The sequence below is a fragment of the Hippoglossus stenolepis genome, chromosome 8 (assembly GCF_022539355.2).
Source record: "Hippoglossus stenolepis isolate QCI-W04-F060 chromosome 8, HSTE1.2, whole genome shotgun sequence".
NCBI lineage: Eukaryota > Metazoa > Chordata > Actinopteri > Pleuronectiformes > Pleuronectidae > Hippoglossus > Hippoglossus stenolepis.
This window is the reverse complement of record NC_061490.1, coordinates 12,245,657-12,266,265: the sequence shown is the minus strand read 5'-3', so window position 1 is coordinate 12,266,265 and position 20,609 is coordinate 12,245,657. Positions and strand designations below refer to the sequence as shown.

The 20,609-nt window shown below is 43.4% G+C and overlaps 1 protein-coding gene across 2 annotated transcripts; it reads left to right on the top strand.

Annotated features, from left to right (window-relative positions):
- The first annotated feature begins 1,248 nt into the window (after positions 1-1,248).
- Positions 1,249-20,601, top strand: LOC118113770 (LIM domain-containing protein 1). Of its 2 annotated transcripts, none has more exons than XM_035163751.2 (8): positions 1,249-3,291; positions 8,557-8,658; positions 13,051-13,118; positions 14,665-14,709; positions 15,373-15,503; positions 16,832-16,883; positions 18,620-18,688; positions 19,265-20,601. In XM_035163751.2, the coding sequence occupies exons 1-8, from the start codon at positions 2,073-2,075 to the stop codon at positions 19,397-19,399; spliced, it is 1,821 nt and encodes a 606-aa protein (XP_035019642.1). In that variant the 5' UTR covers positions 1,249-2,072; the 3' UTR covers positions 19,400-20,601. The 2 variants fall into 2 exon arrangements, with proteins under 2 accessions (XP_035019642.1, XP_035019641.1); XM_035163750.2 differs by having other exon boundaries at positions 1,250-3,291; positions 14,647-14,709.
- The last annotated feature ends 8 nt before the right edge of the window (positions 20,602-20,609 follow it).

Genomic DNA, 20,609 nt, shown 5'->3' with positions numbered 1-20,609 from the left:
TCACAGTGTCTGTGTGTGTTTTCCACGAGCAGGAATGTGGGACGTCATTCAATCAAAACACAGGGGGCACAGGGACTGTAAATAGACCCCTTCACCCCCGGTAGGTAAAACACACCCATTATTATATGGCCTTGTTTCAATAAATAGAAGTGACAGGTTATCCACAGTTGCATATGCATAATGCATCGATATTAAGCAAGATTTTAAATTATTTGTTTGTATTACATGTATCCTTTATTTCCAACCTGTTATTTAAGTTCAATTATCATTATCCAATATACGAAAAAGTCCTGAATTAGATGTATTACGTAAATAAAACTATGTAAATTAGCCTTCTATTAGCAAAATGTATTTTCAATGGAGATAATGGCCCTTGTAATATTTGTAAAATAGAATATAACTAAAGTTGGATACAAGTTGAGGAGGTGGAATTGACTGAGAGTGCTGGTATCATGTTGGGTGGTATTATAGACTGTAAATAAAGATGGACGACATGACTGCTCCCCAAAAGTGAAGCCAAAGCATCTCGATGGCCCCCTGGTGGCTAGCTGCAGTACAGGTCATAAAATCCCCCTCCCTCATGTTAATAAATGGGATATGGACCAAACTAAAACGTCAAAGTACGCGTTAAATAAGATTTTCTCAAAGATGGTTTCTGTCATTTCAGGTCTTGTCCCACTAGTGTTTGTTCGATACTGGTTATCTTGATTTTAATATCTTATTCGATGATATAAAAACAGGGTGAAATGTCCTGATTGACAGCTAAGACAGACTTATGATTGGTCAAGAGCGCGTATAGATGGGACCTTGCTACTATACGGTTCCACCCTTAAAACGCTACTGCACAGACACCGGCTCATCGGCTAGTAACGTTCATATCCGGGATATTTTGGCGTCATTTTGGGATAGTGGAAGGAAGTGGAGATGCATCGTCCATCTTTATTTACAGTCTGTGGGTGGTATAATATTCTATATGCAGATCAAATGTTTTGTAGGCTTTGAAAAAAAAAAGTAGCTGAAGTACAATATGAACCTTTAAAAAAAGTTGTAGAGAAGCAGCATTAAATGAAAACATTCTCCACAGCCCCCTGGTTCATCCATTTTTAATTTTATGGAGCAAAAAGCTAAAAGTCTTCAAGCAGTTAGTTTTTCTGTCTCAGGGAGAAGCGGCTGAGTCATCCTGCTGTGTGTATTTTTACAGATGACACAGGATGTGATGGCCTCTGTTTTCAAAAGGCTGTGGAGGATCAGAGGAAGCCGACACATTTGTCTGCCCCCAGGTTCCAGCTATTTTTATAAAAACTAAGAAGCAGCAGGTTATTTAAAAAGAAAAGAAAAGCTGCATGACTGAGCTCAGATCTGTCCTCGTCTCTACTTTTGCTTTTCTCCGCTTCATTCCAGCGCTGCGCCTTTAAAAGCACAAACTGCTCCATGTTTTCAGACCCAACTCTTCCACGGACCCACAGACCGGCGGCCACGTACGGCTCCGCGCTCCCTCGGTTACCCCCGCGCTCCGGTGCTCAGCGGCGGACTACTTCTCATCAACCGTCGCGGCTTTAACAACATGTTTTAAAAGTACTTCACGGTTGTTTTTAACACGGGTGCGGGTGGGTAAGGTTTTTTTTAAAAAAAATTCTGGATGAGGGTTCCCTGCTGGGACTGTACAGCGGGAGGAGGGGGCGGTGTGAGGGGTCGTCCAGGCTATCGGATCCGGGATCTGCTCCCAGTTATAAGCAGACACACGCAGGCTTGTTCGGGGCAGAGCCGGACGGACGGAGGGTGGAGGAGGAGGAGGACTTTCACGGGGGTGGACGCGGAGTTTTCAACTTTTATTCATTAACCCTGGACGATTTAAGGGACGGTAAAAAAAAAAGTTAGAAACAGCAGAGAGACGTTTTACTTTGGGGGATCTGGACCTTTTTTTTGTCACCCGTGAAGACTCCGAGGTGCCGGACCGTGAGCGAATAACTCCCCCTGGAAGTATCACTCTTTAACCGGCTGCTGGGGCTTTAGCTCGGCTTTAGCCTCTGGAACTTCACTTTGACGCAGCGGACATATTTAATATCTCCACCATGGATAAATACGAGGATTTGGGACTGGAGGCGAGTAAGTTCATCGAGGACCTGAACATGTACGAAGCATCCCGGGATGGTTTGTTTCGGACGAGGAGTCATGCGGGAAACAACCCAGACTTTGAGGAGACGCGAAAGGTCTTCGCCTCTAAAATGACTAAAATCCACATGCAGAAGCACCAGGAGGAGATGGCCAAAACCACCCAGGCTATTAAAATGAATGGAGGTCACAGCAGCACTTATTACACCAAAGACAGGCCGCCCATCAACAGTTTCAGGCAGCCGGGGGAGGCGGCAGCGAAGCCCCCGATGCTCTCCGGCCCTGCGTCGGGCACCGGGAGTCAGTACGCGCCGTTTGACGGCCATAAACATCACCCGGGGGTCCAGTGTGAGCTTCCAGCAGGGCGGGCATATGGCTACGGGAACAGCTACGACAACCAGGAGCCGCATTCATACCAGAACAACAGCCCTACTCCTCCTCCGAGCCCAGGAAACGTGTCTCACTGCGCGCCCACACATGCTCGTCACCCGGTCAGCCAGCCGGCCGCCTGGGCCCCCTGCCGGGAGAGCCAGCTCTCTCCGTGTCCGTCTGAGAGCAGCACTTCATCTCAGCCCCCGCGCCTCCCTGCGCCCCCCACCGTCAACAGCCTTCCATCCCAGCAGAGCCAGGCTGGCATCCCTGCTTCTGTAAACAGGAGTCCACCCTCCTCTGCCGGGCCGGTCAGGGGTTGGGCCGGAGAACCTCCTGGCTCTGCCAGACCAGACCTCATCCCCGCCCTGCCTCTGAGTGCCTTCACAGGGGGAGCAGATTTCCACGTGCATCAGTCCTCCACGCAGCCTGCAGCCTACTATGCACCACCTTCTCCAACTTTAAGATCCTCTCCCATCCACAATGGCCCTGGCAGAGCTTCCCCTGTCCAACCTGCACCCCCTGAATCACCTCAACCCAAGGTCCAGGTGGCATCTGCTGCCTTCAGCCATACCACTGTCTCCAAAAGCAGCAGCCAGAGTCAAGGTCAGAGCCAAATACCGAGCTGTGGACAGGCTCTCATTGCTGAAGCCGAGGCCCTCCGTTCCCCCAGGGCTGCCCAGCCACCCTGCCAGTCTCTACTCACGCAACCCCCTGATCAGGGGCCCTCGGCTGCTGAAATAAAATTAGAAGCTCTCACTAAACGTCTGGAAAAAGAGATGGATGCCCAGCCAAAGGCCGACTACTTTGGTAAGACTTTTCAGACCACCAACACCAACAAGGAGGCTTCTGTCAGTCACACCACTGCTGTAAGGGCCATTGAATAAGAGAGCTGCCTACTCACGGTTCAGAACATACATCCACTTGTCTCATATATTTCATATTTACACATGCACACACAGGCATCCTTTGTCACAGACTTAATCTGGAGGGCGACCGAGCTGTCTTATGTGTTTGTTTGGTGGCATTCCCGAAGGTCTTTGCTGATATAATAGTTGAACTTATTAGGCAGACACCAGAGTATTTTTTTCGTCCTGTGGAACGCAGAAATAATAATGTTCCAATTTGTTCCATGTCTCCTTTTAAATGATTAATTGCCTGCCCTGTTGGCAGCATTACAACAAACCCAAGAGCATGAGGAGGGGGCCGGGGACAGAAAGAAGATCACTATCCTCTTATCTCCTCCCAGAAATGTACTGGCATCAAAACATTGATAAAGTTAACTCTTCAGCTAGAGCTAGATCACTTCGGTCAGGTCTGTGCTCCATTAAGTCTGAGCTTGTTTGAACATCCCCAGTGAGTGACTGACAGTGGCATCCACGTTTCCCCCTAAAATGATTTCATTCCTGCAGATTTCTTTCAGTGAGCATGGCAGCCTCACCTGTGACTGTTACTTCTGCCCATCATCTGAATACTGTTGCTCATATTAGCGCCTGTAGCACTCAGCAGCTCTATCTCCGCTTTAGTAGCTCTATCAGGAAATTAATGGAACAAGGAAATAACACAAGTGCTGTGCTGTGATAGCAGCTGACAGATGAAGATAAATAGGCGACGTGTACTGTACGTGGCCCAGTGTGTGTTTGCGTGCGTTGCAAACAGACAAACGGGGTGTTCGCGTGTTTGGGGCCAAGGCCATTCATGAAAAGGGGATGTCCCGCCTCAGGAAAGGCAGATAGTGGGAGAGCGTGAGATGGGTGATGGCGGGTTCAAAGCCACAAAGCATCCCCATTACACACACACACACACACAGCACATACATACATACCCCATGCCTCCTCACAGGAGGTATTTCCTGCAGGAATGTCGTGATTGTAATCGACAGCCGTCCCCCTGTGGGCTCATATCGTTGTGTGAAGGAAAGATGTTCTGGAGAACGTCTCTGTCACGACAAGGCTCATAAATAGCACAGTGAGTTGAACATTACAGATGTGTGGGAGAATGTGTTCAATCAGCATACGTGTAGGATTTAAAGTAACACCGTGTCCTGTATGTCTTTTTTTACACACACACTCACACACACACACATTCCCACATTGCCTACACATGGTTCCAGTGAGGACTTTCCCACCAGAACATGGCTCATCCTCTGAGTCACGCTTCCATGCCAGAAAAAAAACTTGTGTAGGCAAGATTCCTTTCACAAGACTTTAGTGTCTAGCGTCGGAATGCTATATAGAAAGATAGTTTAAAAAAGACACATTTTCCAAGCACTTGTTTTGTCACATTTTGTAAAATCCCATTTATGCTTGAAAGAGGTTAGGTTATTGAATGGCAGCAACCATTTCTGTGGATCAGGACCTAAGTGCCATGGCGGTGTTTACCGGATCTAGTGAGCTGTGTCTAAACACAATTCTTGGATTGATCAAAGGTCCCAGCCATAGAACGAGTTCCGATTGGATTTACTGGAGCCGGAGGTTCTGGGAAAATGAGTATTGTGCCAAACGGCTGCACCGGGGGAACACTATGGAATGTCTGAAGGAAGGGAGCAAGGAATTTTAGAAACGAGGTCTGAAGATAAATAGGGGAGGGGAGTCCCAGATAAGTTAAGAGGTGTCTGCGGTGTCTGTGAATGAATGGCTCGACGAAGTGAGAGATTTAGGGGCAAGTTTTGTGGATGCTTCTTTGTCCTTTGCCACAAGAATCAGAGAGGAAGTGAGATTTATAGACAAGTTAATCCAAGAGGGGCGAAGTGGTGGGACATCCCAGTTCTCTGCCTTCCCCCCTGATTTACACACACATACACACATGCACACACACACACAACACACACACACACACACACACACACACACACACACACACACACACACACAGACACACACAGCGGAGCGTTTAGTGTTGTGTTAAGATGGATGATTAATTTATCCCATCTGGCTGTGGAGTGGAAGGCTTCGTCTTAACTCTTCCCAGAGAATCTTGGCTTCTGCTTTGGCGGGCTTTTTAGAGGATATCTTTTGTGCAAGTGTGTGTTTGTGTGTCTGTGTGTGAGAGAAAGAGAGCGAGAATGTGATTTCTTCTCATCTGCTGCTGTTTGATTGTATGGCCTGCAGTTTTTGACTAATGTCTGGGTGTCGTGTCTGATTGTGCGGCGTTTACAAAAGAAAACGATGCCATAAGCAACACAGCATATTGTACTTTTCAATGAATGAGAGTGTGATATTTGTAGTTTTGTCTACTTTTAGGACTATATCGTATGATTATGGTGTTGTAGATGGAATCTTTCGTGTTCTCACACCTTTGAAAATATATGTATTACTCTGAATACTTTGGTCTGATTGGAGAAGTGACAACACTACAAGCACTACAACCATAAGCTGTAAGGTTGAGTCTGTTCTCACACTCAAAAGTTATTATTTGCAATAGATTGCATGAAAGCTTGTTTCAGAGAGAATCAAACTAGTTTGAAATAACCAACGTGATGGAAACAGTGGACTGGGTTACCCAACATTAACGGATAAGCAGGTGAAATAGCTCAAAAATAACAGATCTATAGCAAATTGCCAATGTGTTAATAGTTAAACTCATCTAGTACGGAGATGTTGTTGATTCCATTTAATTATTGTTTCAATGCACATTTAAGTGAATGAGATAGTGATGTACATATTGCCACTTGTAAAGGCAGCGTTAAATCGTTTGGTGCCAATTTAGCTTTCAGTGGTTTTTCGACCAGTAAGCAGCCATCTCCAGGGAGTTTTGACAGTTTAGGGCGGTGAGGGGTGGGGTGTGTTCAGAGGGCTGAAGTTTTGGCTCCATGTTTTGCTTCCCCTCCCCCCACTTGCAGCCAGAAGTCAGGCCCCAGAATAATCGCACTGTTTTGGGATACAGGACTCTCGCCAAGAGCAAGTTTGTAGTGGCTCAACCGGTGAGAAGATTATGAACTAAAACAAGGAATGTTTGGTTCCAAGCAGGAAAAGAGACGAGAGAACGGACCTTAACTGCATTTCTGTTCTCGTGGGGCGCACAAATCAAAGCTATAAATATTGTTAAAGGACAAACGTCATAGGCTCAGTGCCCTTGAAAAAGTTCTGTACTTTACTGTATTGTATTGTACTGTTCTGGTTATATACGGTTTTCCTGGGAATCTTCTCAGACGTGAAGTGCTTGTAGTAAACGTTTAAAGAAGAAAAGCTTGGGAAGAATGTGATTTAAAGGACCTTCCCTGATTTATTTCAGGAGTTTGAGGCCATGACCACTTTATTGTGTTTTCATGTAAACAAAATAGCTTACATAAGAGCAACATTCTTCAGCTTTCTAATAATATCCCGCTATTATCTCTAAATCTTCTTTCCAGCCGTCAGGGCCCCGATGATGTGTCCTCTGTTGTGGTATTAGGAGAGGCTTTAGCTGAATTATATATAGCCCAATTGTATGTTGCACTGCTGAGTGTCTTAGAGGAGAAACATTTGAAGAAGGTTATTAAAATGTAACAGCGTGTGTTTTTTTGGGGGGAGGCTGCCGCGTGATGTGTGTTGGATAAACTGGAAACAGAAGTCTCTTTGTCAGTGTTCGAGGAGGACCAGGGCTGGGCTGGGCTGGGCCGGGCTCTTCTGCTGAGCTCTGCTCTGTCTCTGGGGAGTTTTTCTATAAAAACGTACACACACCCACACCCACACACACACCCAAATAACCTCTTGCACGTACACACACACGCACACATCCTCGCAGTAAAAGAGAAAACTCGCTTTCAACCTCCATTTACACGCCTTCAGTCGCTGTGACTTTAACTTAATACTTCATTATTTGATGGTCATATCCTACCGTATCTGATTGATTCTGCATCGAGCTGACAGCCCATTAGGGACAGTGGTTCTCACTTGTCACTGTCTATATGTCAGTTGTCACATCATGCCTCATCATATGGTGCATGCTCAGAGACAGAGGGGGATTGACAGGGAGGTGGGGGGATCTTCATGTGAGGAGTCAGGAAGGTAGAGTTGCATTTTAAGTAGCTGCAGATTAAAAAAAAAGTTATTAATTGATCACATGGAAACTCTGGGTTGTTCATGAGCTGTCCAAAGTCAAAGTAGAGATTATGTAATGAACTGGTGTTCTTCACCAAATCTTACTTCGGCTTTTATTTGTATTTCTTTTTTTCTTTTTTTCTATACTCATTTAGTCTTCTCCATCTGTTACAAATCTGTTTGGCTTGGATGAGTGAATGGATTAATATTAAGTAGACGCTGATGTCTGCCTGTGAAGTCACACTAGCTGTGTGCGTTGTTTGGGTAGGACCTCTTTGATTTCTTTCAAAGTCTTTATCAACACACTTCCCAGTCTCTTAGCCAAGTCAAACAAGCAAACGTTGATATAGTTCCTCTTTCAATGATCCAGCCCGCTAACCAGTTTCCTGAGACTTGTGATGTTTTTTTCTCTCCATTTGATCTAAATCAGAGCCTCCGCAGCTCTTTTCTCTCACTGATCCTGCTACGATAATTTAAGAATGAAACCTGGGTTATGAATGGGAAAGTAGTTTCAGACATATGGACTCCTCTGTATGAATAAACTTTTTAACTTGTGTCTTTGAAGAGTTAACTCAGCCAAGGAGGTTTAAGTTTTCGCCCATCTGTTGGTTCTTCTGTTTTCACCAGAATGACGCAAAAAACTTCAGGACGGATTTAACCAAAACTTGGGCAAAACAAGAATTCATACAATTTTTGTGGGAATCCAAAAAAAGCTGCGTGTCTTGGACTATTTTTGTCACTTTCTTTAACATTTTGACATCTTCACCAATTTCCCAGGCAATAACTCATGGATTCTTGATGGAAAAAAATCTGGCACATTTAGGGATCTGATGTCTTTGAGTGGAGGAAATGTAGTGCAGCTTGAATTAATTTAAAGGGACGGTTGAGCCTCGAGCTATTCTAGTTCAGTGTGTGTTAATGTAGTGTGTGAATGCATTAGTGCCCGTGTTGATGGGAAGTAGATCCATAAATTGTGTAATCTAACTTAAGTAAATGACAGAGTACGTAACTATGTGACTTCTCTGACTCACCGATATTCTGTGTTGCTTTGCAGGAGTGTGTGTGAAGTGTAACAAGGCCGTGCATGGAGCCAACCAGGCCTGCCAGGCGATGGGGAGCCTCTACCACGACAGCTGCTTCACCTGCAGTGCCTGCAGTAAGTACACAAATACACAGCATGTCCTCACTAAGTCCATTCAGACACTTTCACCTCTTCTCCCAGCTCGATTCACATGTAAAGCTCGAGTAGACTCCAGACTTACCAGGAATTCCAAAGACCCTTGTCTGTCAAACGAAAGCTGTGCTTTCTTCTTCAGTCATTCACGGGCCAGAGCAAAAACACACAATTATTTAGGGATTACTGTCGTGTACTGTTGGTGTTTGGTTTCTGGGTGTGCCAGTCACTCCTCCAGCCCACACAAAGACACACAGAGCAAGACTGTTTGCTGCCCTCATTCATCCATCAGTCAGGTGAATAGTTTGACGTATAAATTCATACTTTATACTCTATGAAGTGGATCAAAATCCTTTGCAGGGTTTGAAACTGAAAAAGATTGACATTTACAACCACAGATCATGTTTTAATGAGGTATTATTATTATGTATTGCATGGCATCTTTATGTTTTACAGCAACTTGAGCTTGTCGTCAAAAAGATAAAGGAACAGCTAAACACTGTACAGCCAAGACACTGTCTGGACTTCAGTGCATGTCTGAAAGCAGCTTATATCTCATGAGATGTACAGGTCAGGTTACATAACATTTCCCCGGCTCCAAGGTGAACTATCCGGTGGAGACAGTGACCCGTGTGCTATGTGTCAGTTTAGCTTGTTTCAGTGGATAATTCATCGAACGCTGCTCCGGTCAGGTTTCTGTTTTCACTTTGTCACTTCAGACAGTTTACCTGGCCAATTAGTTGGAGCCAGACATCAACTGTGGCTGCAGTTGTCCGATGTTTAATTGACCCGCAGCTTCCTGCCTGGGAGACAGTCTCTTTCTATAGCTGAAGCATATCCTGGCTCTCCACTCCGACCAATTAAAATCTCTCCCTCAATTACTGTGGGTATGTGGAGTATTTGCGGCACACCCCTGCTGAGGCCCATCATTCCGCTGCACCTTTGACCTTGCTGGTTAGACACCCAAATGTATGATTAACATCTCTGTGTTTTGTTTTACTTTCCCCCCTATATGTGTGTGTGTGTGTGTGTGTGTGTGTTAATGAGAGGGGAAAGAGGAGACACACTGCGGCTCTGAGTGAAACCGATGTCTGACGTGGGGGGGAGGGGGGCTACACATCACATACCTCTCATACCTTGCTCCGTGTGAGGGTTATAAGGGTTGTGTTTGCTGTGAGCGGCCCCCCTGAGGAAAAGCATCTCAGCTGGGGAGGAGTGCGGGCAAAGGGGCCCTCGGTAGGTCGGCTCCGGGAGGACACTGGTAATGTTATGTCAGCTGGGGGTATTGAATGGGGCAGCGAGACCATTCAACTGGGAGCACTCCACCCAGCACATTCAGCCACCATACAAACTGTTACAAACACATGCGTTATGTGTTCTTGCTTGTGCCCACACAGTTAACAACACGATGCAGTCCAATATACAGTGCTTTAATACTTTAGGCATCCCCTTTCATCTTCCTCCTCCTCGAGTGACTTGTATAACAGGTCTTTATGACCGTGAACTTCCTTCCAAGCCATTACTCCACCAGTTCCCCCAAGGTGATGGAAAGGCAGGGGGACATTCCTGGTAGCGAGGGGAGCTCAGGCTGCGTGTCTGGGATTCAGGGCTTCACTGCTTGAGGGGACTTCCTTCCAGGATAATCGTCTGTCTGTTTACTAAACATTTTTAACCCAATTCCAGTTTGTATGTGAAACGAACTGCGGGTTGAAACGACTTCACAACTGCATGTGCCTTCCTGGTAACTACATTAAGTGTTTTTAAGTGTAATAACAGTCCCAGTCTCAGTTTCTGCTTTCATAGCATCAGCCTCTCATCCCGGGCCAGTCCTCAGTCTTTGGAGAACGCAAACAAGGATCTGATTGGTTTTGAATCCACTGGTATGTTAACATCTGGTGGGTAGAATGTCAGAGCCTTGTCCAAATGTCCCAGGTGTTGTTCAGAGTCAAAGAAATGGACTCGGACCAGCGGAGAGAATTCCTCTCAGTGCACAGAGCTTTGAAAGAGTTCAGTATAGCGCATACCTCTGCCAAGGCCAAGTCCCCTTAAATTCAATCAAGCTGCACCAAATTACACACACGCATAGAAATCAGTCCCCTAACTATGCCAGCTTTTTTTCATCAAGATCTATGATTTATTCCCTGAGACAAATACCTTAAAAGTGCCCCATTTCAAAATCTTAAAGAAAGGGAAGAATTCCTGGATTCCCCCCTTGATCCTGATCTGCACCAAAATTTCTTCAGAGTTCTTCCCTGAATCATACCTTCCACCAAGTTTCATTGTAATCCGTACAGTAGTTTTTGCGTAATCTTGCTAACTAACAGACAAACAAACAGGAATGATAACATAACAACTCCTTGTTTGGGTTATTTAAACACTGTAGATATCTCTAACAGGACAACAGATGAGTTAATTTAATACTAAATATAAGAGCCAACTGTCTACAGACGTGACGTTGACACAAAATAATTGTGGCTCTTTTGGTGAAATGTCTCACTTGAGTAATTTACTCTCAGGAGAGAACAGGGTTTAGGCTCGATTAGCAAGTCACGGCAGGGTCACCGTGACCTGCTTATTTTCTGAATGGGATTACATAAGGGAATTCATAGAATGCTTTAATTAGAAAATGGCTCTGCATTTTGTTCTGTCCCACCGGTGTTTTACATTTTTATGAAAGTGCAGGAGTCACACTTGGTGCTGGTGCTTTTCAAACCGTCAGCCCTGACTCCTGACTTTAATTAAGCTCTTATCTGTCTGCAAAGCGCCGAGCTTTCCCTCTCTGACTCACTGGGGGGAAAAAATGACAGGAATGTGAAGAAGAGGAATGGCTCATATCTCACTTGTATCCCCTTTATTTGCTCCTTTTTCCTGAAGGGACACAGTTCCGTGACTATCTGTCAGTAATTAACCGAGGCCAGTTCGAAATCTCGGCCGGATCAAAATGACTCAAAGTATTTATTGTGCCTTAACTAGCTTTGGCAAGATCTTGGTTGCTATGTGACCATTATTATTCTATTAAAGATAATGTAATTGTGAGCAACTGGCTCAGGGAATTTCATGTGCCATGTATTTAAAAGGATGAATCATGGGGTTTCTTTATTCTTTTTTTTTTTGGTGTTATTTCCATGTTCAAAGTATTATTCAAGCTCGTTGTTAAAGAGAAATAGTTAATTGCTTTCTTTAACTCCTTCAGACAGTTACATTATGACTGTCAGTTAATTGTGTAGGGACTTAAAGGAACCAGTGAGGGGTTTCAAAGAGAGGAGACCTGTTTGACTGAGCTCTTTGTTGCTCTTTATTAGATGAGTAACGTCATTTTAATCCCTTTGTACTTTTGTTTTCTTGGTAATTCAGCAAATTGAAAGCACAACAAATCTTATAGTATGTCATCACATGGAAGAAAAAAAACCTTCAAAAAAGATACAGTGTTTCCATGAAGCAGGAGTCAGTAACTTTGCCCTTGACGGCTTATTTAGTTAGAGATCTCCACTGCCTTAAGAATAAAGTAACACAAGTTGTGTTTTCTAGTGGCTAAATGACTGTGTGAGTGTATGTTGATACACTAATCAGGTAAATGGAGCACGAGATGGGAGATAAAGAGCGCTCCTGTTCACCAAGGTCAACCTCCTCCTCCTCCTCCTCTGCGTTGTCCCCTCCCTCACCTCCCCGCTCAGAAAATGTGAGGAATGTTCCCCTCTTCCTGTGGGACCTGGGCAAGAATAGCTATGAAGTGAAGTGAGCAGGGAGGTTTTTGCTGCGTCTGTGTGTTGCTATAAGAAGAAGCCAGATCCAGACTGTAGAACGATTAAAGCGCACAGTCAGACAGGAAGCACACGCAGCGTGTGGAGAGACACGAGAGAGGAACAAAGAAGGAGAAGAATAGAGGGGTCGTTGTGGCTCTTTGGCCTGTGGTCGTCATGAAATCCAATACAGCCCAGTGTTTAATCTGTTTCACCTGTCACGTAATTGGATTTAATCAGATTTTTATTATACATGTTTGATCCAGATGTTTTCCTTGTCCTTCTGCAGCCTGCTGTGCCCCGGCAAAATTATATTAAGACACCGGCACACCATTGATCTGTGTATGTGATTTATCTGCCTGGATTCAGCGAGATATAATGAATATTGCAAAAGGGTCCATTACCTTCGAATGGTTGTAATTAATCATCACCATCTTTAAACATTAGTGCTGTAACTGTTTTCTGAGACCGGGTTCAACATTTTCCACTAAAGGTTTTCCACCATCACATCACTGACTTACCTTCTCTGGGCTCAACTTGTTGTATCTCACTTCGAGACTTCCAGATGCAGATCACACTTTGTGTTTCTCTAGAAAAATCATAAAAATTGACATTTCTGTCTGTGTCTCTGCAGGTCGAAAGCTGAGAGGGAAGGCTTTCTACTATGTCGGAGGGAAGGTTTTCTGTGAAGAGGACTTTCTGGTGAGAAGTCGATGCACAATCAATGCTTAGTTTACCTCTACTGATGTATGTGGTCACCCCGGACAACATCTCTGTCGTGTGTTGTTTTACAAATCTCTCTATAATCCTGATTCTTCACTTTTAATCACAATTATTAGTTTTCTCTAATATATATCATAATATATCTCCTTTCAAATTAAATGCACTATTTGGGTAGAAGACTTTCTCCTTTTGACCCAGTTTCTTGCATCTAATGCAGATCATTCATATCAGTTTCCTCCCTTGGGTGGGACTGGAAGGAGGTCAGTAACTAGAGAAGCAGTTATAGGATGGAGGGCAGTCAGGCCAGTCACATCAGTGCAGTGTGACTGTATGCAGTGGTGGAGGAAGTACTTAAATATTTGACCTTCCTTGTATTAAAAGTACAAATAAATACACAAAAAGGAACACACGTGAGAGCAAAAGTGCCACATTAACTTTTGTTCTTGAGTAACAGTAAGTAGGTACTTGCTTTTGAACATACTTAGAGAATACAAAGTAAAAGTACTTGCTGACCGCAACCAATTACCCAATGCAATAGTCTACTACATCATTAACTGTGTCTACTGCATATATTTTTAATACAAATATTGTATAGACTCCATCATTTATCTCTTTTAAATACGTATTCAGCGTATATATAATGACTGAGTCTCGGCATCTTCCAAATCCTTCTCAGGTGTTTCTCCTGCTGCTGCAGGAGGCAGGTACTTATGTTACCTGCCCACTCTGATTGGATCAGTGGACCAGTAGAAAGTACAGATATTTTCTGATGTATGTAGTAGAAAATAAAGTGAAAAGTACCCGAAATACTTGAAATATGTACTTAGTTACAGTAAAAAATTAAATGTACTTTGTTACATCCCACCACTGACTGTATGTACTTTGCAAAAACATTTGCCGCCCTCTGGGAGAATTTGTTGTAATTGACTGCATGTATTTTACAGCCATAGTGTGAACACCAAACCACTTTTGTTTTGGTTATTTCCCAACTTTAATTTGAACATTTATTTACACTGTCAGTGGCTCTGTGTGTGTTTACCCCAGGAGCCTTCTCCTTAATAAAAAAACAAACATATGGCCCTTCCACCAAAAGCTCAGAGTTGCTCAATTAAAATCTAAATTTATACTAAATTAAATTTACTCAGGCTCTGCTCCCTCCATGTCCTGTTAATAGCATCGGTGTGTTAGTGTGGACATTCCTCACTGACACTGCTCATGCATAATAAGCAATAATAAAGCTTATTCAAATACTGTATCAATTCATTGCCACTCTCAGGACCACACCGTATTCATTCTTTACGAGCATGTGGTTGTTTTAGGCCGTTCTTAGGAGGAATTATAGTACAAATACTTAAGCTAAACCACACACACACTACTTGGGTTAATGTCTGGGAGACACAGTGGAGCTGATTTGTGCTCAGTCTGAAACAGAGTCAGAAATTTCAGTCATCCATTAAAGAGACAAATTCCAATGACCTCACTGTCGTCTTTTCTCTGTCTGTTAAAGTACTCTGGTTTTCAACAGTCTGCAGACAAGTGCAACGCTTGTGGACATCTGATTATGGACATGGTGAGTGTCTGTTACTTCTCTCCAGTTGTGTGTGCGTTTGTGTCTGTGGGGGTGTGGGGGTGTATGTGTGGGTCCGAGCCAGGTGATCTCAGCAGAAACTTAGTGTTACCTCACCCTAAAAGAGCTTTCTGTGGGTACATCTGGAGAAACACTCAGGAGGAACCACTGGCTCTGTATGTGCATTTCTCACTCTCTCATACACACACACACACACACACACACACACACACACACACACACGGTCTCATGGGTAAAAACAACAACAGACGCGCACAAAACATGTGATCCAGTCAGAAAGCCTCCTGACATGACTCCACCCAGGTTCTCAGTCCAGCAGACAGAGGAGAAGTAGTCTCATCTAATCACATATAACTTTCTGTATCTCACAACAGAAATCATCAGTGAGAGCTTTTCTTATTTGTTATGTTCATGTTCCTTTTTATCTCACACAACATAAAGCCTGCCTGCATGTTAAATCTGCCAAAGGAGAGTTATTCTTAGCTTTGTCCTTTTCGTGTTTGCTGTTATGACACAATACATCCACAGGGGTTATTAAAAATTAATCTAATCTGAAAACATAGACTATTTTCTTTTGGATAGTTATAGCAGAATAAAGCAGTGAATTCATTTCCTGATATTCTTCTCTCATTTCTGTCTGTATAGATCCTGCAAGCCCTCGGGAAGTCCTACCACCCCGGCTGTTTCCGCTGCGTCGTCTGTAACGAGAGCCTTGATGGAGTGCCCTTCACTGTGGACACTGAAAACAAGATCTACTGTGTCAAAGACTACCACAGGTGAGTGTCCCTTGTTACCCAGTAGTTCAAAAATAACACGAGTGCGTGACCTGAATTTATCTGTGTTAAATTAGTTTAGCCTGGCACTAAGGAAATGTCTCGGTTTCATATTCCAAGTTACAATCGCAGCGCAGCCCTTTAACTTTCAAGCTACTGTGGGGTCGGGTTGAGAAACTCGCGCCCTGTGGACGAGTTGAGTTTCTGTCCGACACGTGTGGCAGACACATGAGAAGTGTTGTCAGGGATGAAAGCAGAGTCAGGGGGAGGGAGTGAGGGAGGGAGGAAGGGAGGAAAGGCCTCTGTCCAGTTAGAGGTGTGAAGAGTGGCCATGCAGCTCCACTCGTCTGATCTCCACAGTAACATGCTCTGAGAGGACAAATACACAGCTTCAAATGTCAGAATGAACTAGAATGGCACTCAGTAGAACTAATACCTCCGCATACCTCCGCCTTAACAGCTTAATTCAATCAAGCTGCACCAAATTGAACACAATCACTCCTCTAAATATGCCAGATCCTTGAATTATTTCCTAGAAAGTCTGTGAAAATATCAGAAAAATGCCCTGTCTCAAATTTTTAAGGAAAGTTAAAAAAAATCCAGAATCCGCACCAAAATGTAATAAGCTCTTTCCTGACCCATACCGCATCCTTCCACCAAGTTCTGTGGTAACCAGTCCAGTAGTTTTGTAGAATGCTGCTAAGTGACAGACAAACACAAATGAAAGTAAAAAAACAAGATTTACGTTTGTGAGGAAAATTGACTTTGTGCCTGTTAGCCACTTTAGGATGCTGTAGTACCTCAACCTGTGAAGCAACCACAGCCGTTTCTTCTCTCTGCCGGGACAGTGTGTACTGTGCAGCCGAGCACATGGCCGATCACCGTCTGGCGGCTCCCACATGTGCTCCACGCTGATCAAATCAGACAAACCTTATTGTGTATACAGTTTGTGTTTGACTTTTAGCCGCAGTTATGCCCATCCACACTGAGAGGCCCCTTTGTTATTCCCTCAGACATCCAGGTGCCAGCCATGTGTGTGGAAATAATGAATTCACTTTGCTTTTTGTTTTTCTACTCCCTTCTGGATTTTGTGGGGAATCACGTGCGTGAGGGGAAGCCAGCACATCTGCAAACCTGGCATCTCCCGAGTCGAATCAGGACTTTGAATCTAGGCTGAGGCAGGAGAGAGGGAGGCGAAGGCCAAATGGGTTTAAAGGTTTAGAGAGGGACATCAGATATGAACTGTGACCTTTATAGTCTGTGGTCTGTGTCATCTGAGTGCAGGACAAACAGATCTATAATAACTGTCTCTTTCTATCTCACTATCACAGGGTCCTGGCCCCGAAATGTGCAGCGTGTAATCAGCCCATCCTGCCCTCAGAGGTACGATAACATCAGCCTGTGTTTGGGGTTGGATAATAATAAAACATTCGTCTTACTCTTATATAGAGGTTTAAGATACAATTTTACGTTTTAAAATTAGACACAGCTTAAAAGATTTATCTTTAAAAAGACATTGCAATTTTTATGATTAGGGTTTTGTGTTGGAATGTAAGTGTTAATTATATGATTTAGTTACCGCAGCACAATGATCCTTAGGCAATACTGTGATATGTATTACAATACTAATACCATCCACATATGTATGTATCATGTATGAAGTGGGAGTATGCTGCTTGTTTTGCATGTTATTGTGTCATGTTACAGCCGCAGAATGTGTTTATTGAAATAATGTTTTATATTTTTGGAAGGTCATGGCTCTATGTGAGTTGACAGAAGAGCGATAACATGAAATTAGGGAAGAAAGATGTAAAACTATGTCCAGCAAAGAGCTTTGACCAGACTCAAACCAGGGATGTTGTGGTTCATGGTCAATCCTTTAATCTTCAGGCCACCAGAATCAGTTAAAAGTTACACAATATCTCAAGTTTACAAGTTTACATATACACAATTGACTCTGATAACTCAAAAATATTAAGTATAAACTCTAACTAGTGGTAAATGCCATTTTTTTCGTGTGTAAAATGTGACTGAAAAGTACAACCAAGATGCACAAAACATTGTGGTCACTTCACTGATGTTTTAATTGGACCCTAGACAATGATTCGCCCTCTTGTCAACTTGAGTAACAGTCAGATTTACGATGGGCACTGATGGTGATACAGTATCAGGTGTTGCCAAAGACAAGTTGGGTTGAAGAAGGAAGGTCAGATGAATTTCAGCATGATGTAGTGGCGTCTAGAAGGGGGTCAACTTTACCTGTTGACCTCCAGCTAACAGGAACCCAGATTCTAAATCCTCATCTCCTCGTGTTGACTCACGAATGATCCAAACTCTGAATTTAGATGAGCTAATCTAGCTTTGAGGGAAGTATGATTCAAACCCACACACACGCGCACACATACGCGCGCACACACACACAGGACATGCTGGCAAAAGCAAAGAAATGTCAAAAATTAGAGTTGACTTTGCTGGAATGTACCTTGACCTGCCCTTATAGTAGGCTATGAGGCCGGTATTTAAGGAAGAGGTGCTGTGTGTGTGTGTGCGCGTGTGGTGTGTGTGTGTGTGTGTGTGTGTGTGTGTGTGTGTGTGTGTGTGTGTGTGTGTGTGTGTGTGTGTGTTTAGGGGAGTCATAGTGTCTTGTGCATTCATGCTGCTGTACGGATGTTCAGGGGAGTTTCCTTTCTGGCCGATGTTGTGATATTTTAACTGAAGCAAGTTTCCTGAAGAAAAAAAAAAAACAACCTTCTCTGTGGTCATTGAAAATCAGAAGGACAAAGCTCACACTTAAGACTCAAGATACAAGGTCTTGAACGCCAGACAGATTTGTAAGAACCTGAGTTCTTTCAGCAGCAAACTCAGAAAATACAATCAAACTGTATTGATAATTCAGCAGCAGAGTGGGTCTGTGCTTCAAGTGATGGCTTTAGTTTCAATATGCTTTATGGAGTAGTTTAAAGTGCAGAATATTCAGCTGCTGGCTTACATTCCTGTGCTTTTTTATCGACTTTTGAAGCTTCTGTCAGACTGAGAAGTGGAACACAATGGGGCAGTTGATTGTCTTCTGGCGAGATTGGCTTCAGTTGCCTTTATTTCTCTCTGAATTTCTTTTCCAGGGGTCTGATGAAACCGTTCGAGTTGTATCCATGGACAAGGACTACCACGTGGAATGCTATCACTGTGAGGTGGGTGGAAACAACAGTCGACACGCTGCTACAAACTGAAAACAGGCTGGTTTCGTGGCACCGAGCCAGAGACCATCTGAATGGCTCATTAGGAGTAATCATGAATGAATGATGAAAAGATCCACAATCTTAATTACAGTCTCAGGGATAATTTCGTACTGCCGAAGAAACGCGGGTGTGCGACACCTCATCACCACTATCTCATCATTTTACCCAAAAGCCTCCATTGGATGCTGTTCTTTCACTTCATGTAAATAAAATCAGTTTCAAGTTGTTCAACGAGGATAATCAAGTTTTTTTTGTCTTCGCAAACAGATTTCTCTCTTTGAACTGAAATATTTACTAATGATGGCAAGTTTGAATATTTTTGTAAATGCCTGCACTTCTGCAGTTCTGTTGCTGTCACTGCTGTGCAAATCCTTCAGTTTGGGTATTTTTCTATTTTAGCATGGCGATCCTTCAGTGGTTGAAAATGAGGTCAATGCAGAGCGGAGCAATTATCCTCTACTCTGTGGGCTCAGGCTCATTCAGTGGATGCGTCTCTCTCATCCCTCTCATCCCTCTCATGTTCCTTAGGATTGCAAGAAGGAGCTGAACGACGAGGAGGGTCACCGCTGCTACCCCCTGAACGGCCACCTCCTCTGCCACTCCTGCCACCTGAAGAACATCGAGCCCGGCTGCTCCTCTCCTGTCACGACCTCCTCCTTCTGAACCCTTCTGTAGGCGAACGGAGACGCCTGGTGGACGTAACAAAGAACTGCCAAAGAGTGACTTGAGCTGCAGGAGCGTACGTGTACAATTCTTGTTGTAGAGGATTGATTGATTTAACGCCTCAACTAATACTACGGTTAGGTTTGTGTTCTGACAGGAATGTTAATAGGAAGGTTATGATGCAGTGATGAAGTATTGTAATTCACCAAAACTCTTCTTTGAATGCTATATATTGACTTTGCAGTAAGATTTGCCAATATCATTATTTGTATGTAAATATCAGTTGCATTGGCCGTGTAAATATCTTATAGTCAATTTCTTTTAGATACAGTGTGCCTTCAAATCCCCTTTCACACGCCTGCTGTTAAATTACAGCTCAACATGCATCTACAAATCCTCTGTCCAAAGGTTCTGCTAAGATTTACAAAAATATGTGTAGGTTAAGTCCACGGAAATCCCTGGTACCTAGTGTTTAAGTCAGACAGAAAGGATAACTTAATATTCAGTCTACTGTTGAAGATAAATGGTTTGGTTTCCCCTCTGAACGGAGGACAAGAGTTTCTGCATGCAATAAATGAACAGTGGAAACAAACTATTTTTTAATGAATATTATCTCAATCTGAAGTGTTCCTTCTCTTTATATAGTGGTTACCAGGGGTCGAGTTAGGGGATCCGACAACACAGACCCTCAGTTTATTGAATCGCACACAGAGCCAGCGATGTTGTTCATTTCTCATATGCAATAAGTTATAACTTCTGAATACAAACATTTCATTGAAAATGTTGCTATGCCTTTCTGAGCTCAAAATGTTTTTAGGACTTTTCCCTTTTTGTTTAGTCTCATCAGGAATGCAGAGGAAAGCCAGGTAATTGTTGTTTGTCACATGCAGCCTGTTAGCACTTATGCTACATGTTTGAGTTTTCTATGCACCTATGAAGAGGTTGGGTATTAGACCTGTAGAGCTACATATTCTGTTACAGTTGCGTTATAACGAAAAGATGATACACATCGTAGGTCTATGTTAATTTACTCTTGTTTCATTTGTGCAAAAATAAACCCCTGTGATACTAATGTGATTTGCAGTGGTAAGAGCAGTTTGGATTTATCTTTCTTTGCCATCCAAATGTTATCAGTGTCTTCAAACATATACATATGTGCTGTTAAGAATATATTTAATAAATGCATCGCAATTTAAAGACTTGATTTTGA

Coding starts and splice junctions, on each gene's coding strand:
- LOC118113770 (XM_035163750.2), top strand. CDS start 2,073: ATGGATAAATACGAGGATTTGGGACTGGAGGCGAGTAAGTTCATCGAG. Junction 3,292..8,556: donor GCCAAAGGCCGACTACTTTG/GTAAGACTTTTC, acceptor GTTGCTTTGCAG/GAGTGTGTGTGAAGTGTAAC. Junction 18,689..19,264: donor TGGAATGCTATCACTGTGAG/GTGGGTGGAAAC, acceptor CATGTTCCTTAG/GATTGCAAGAAGGAGCTGAA.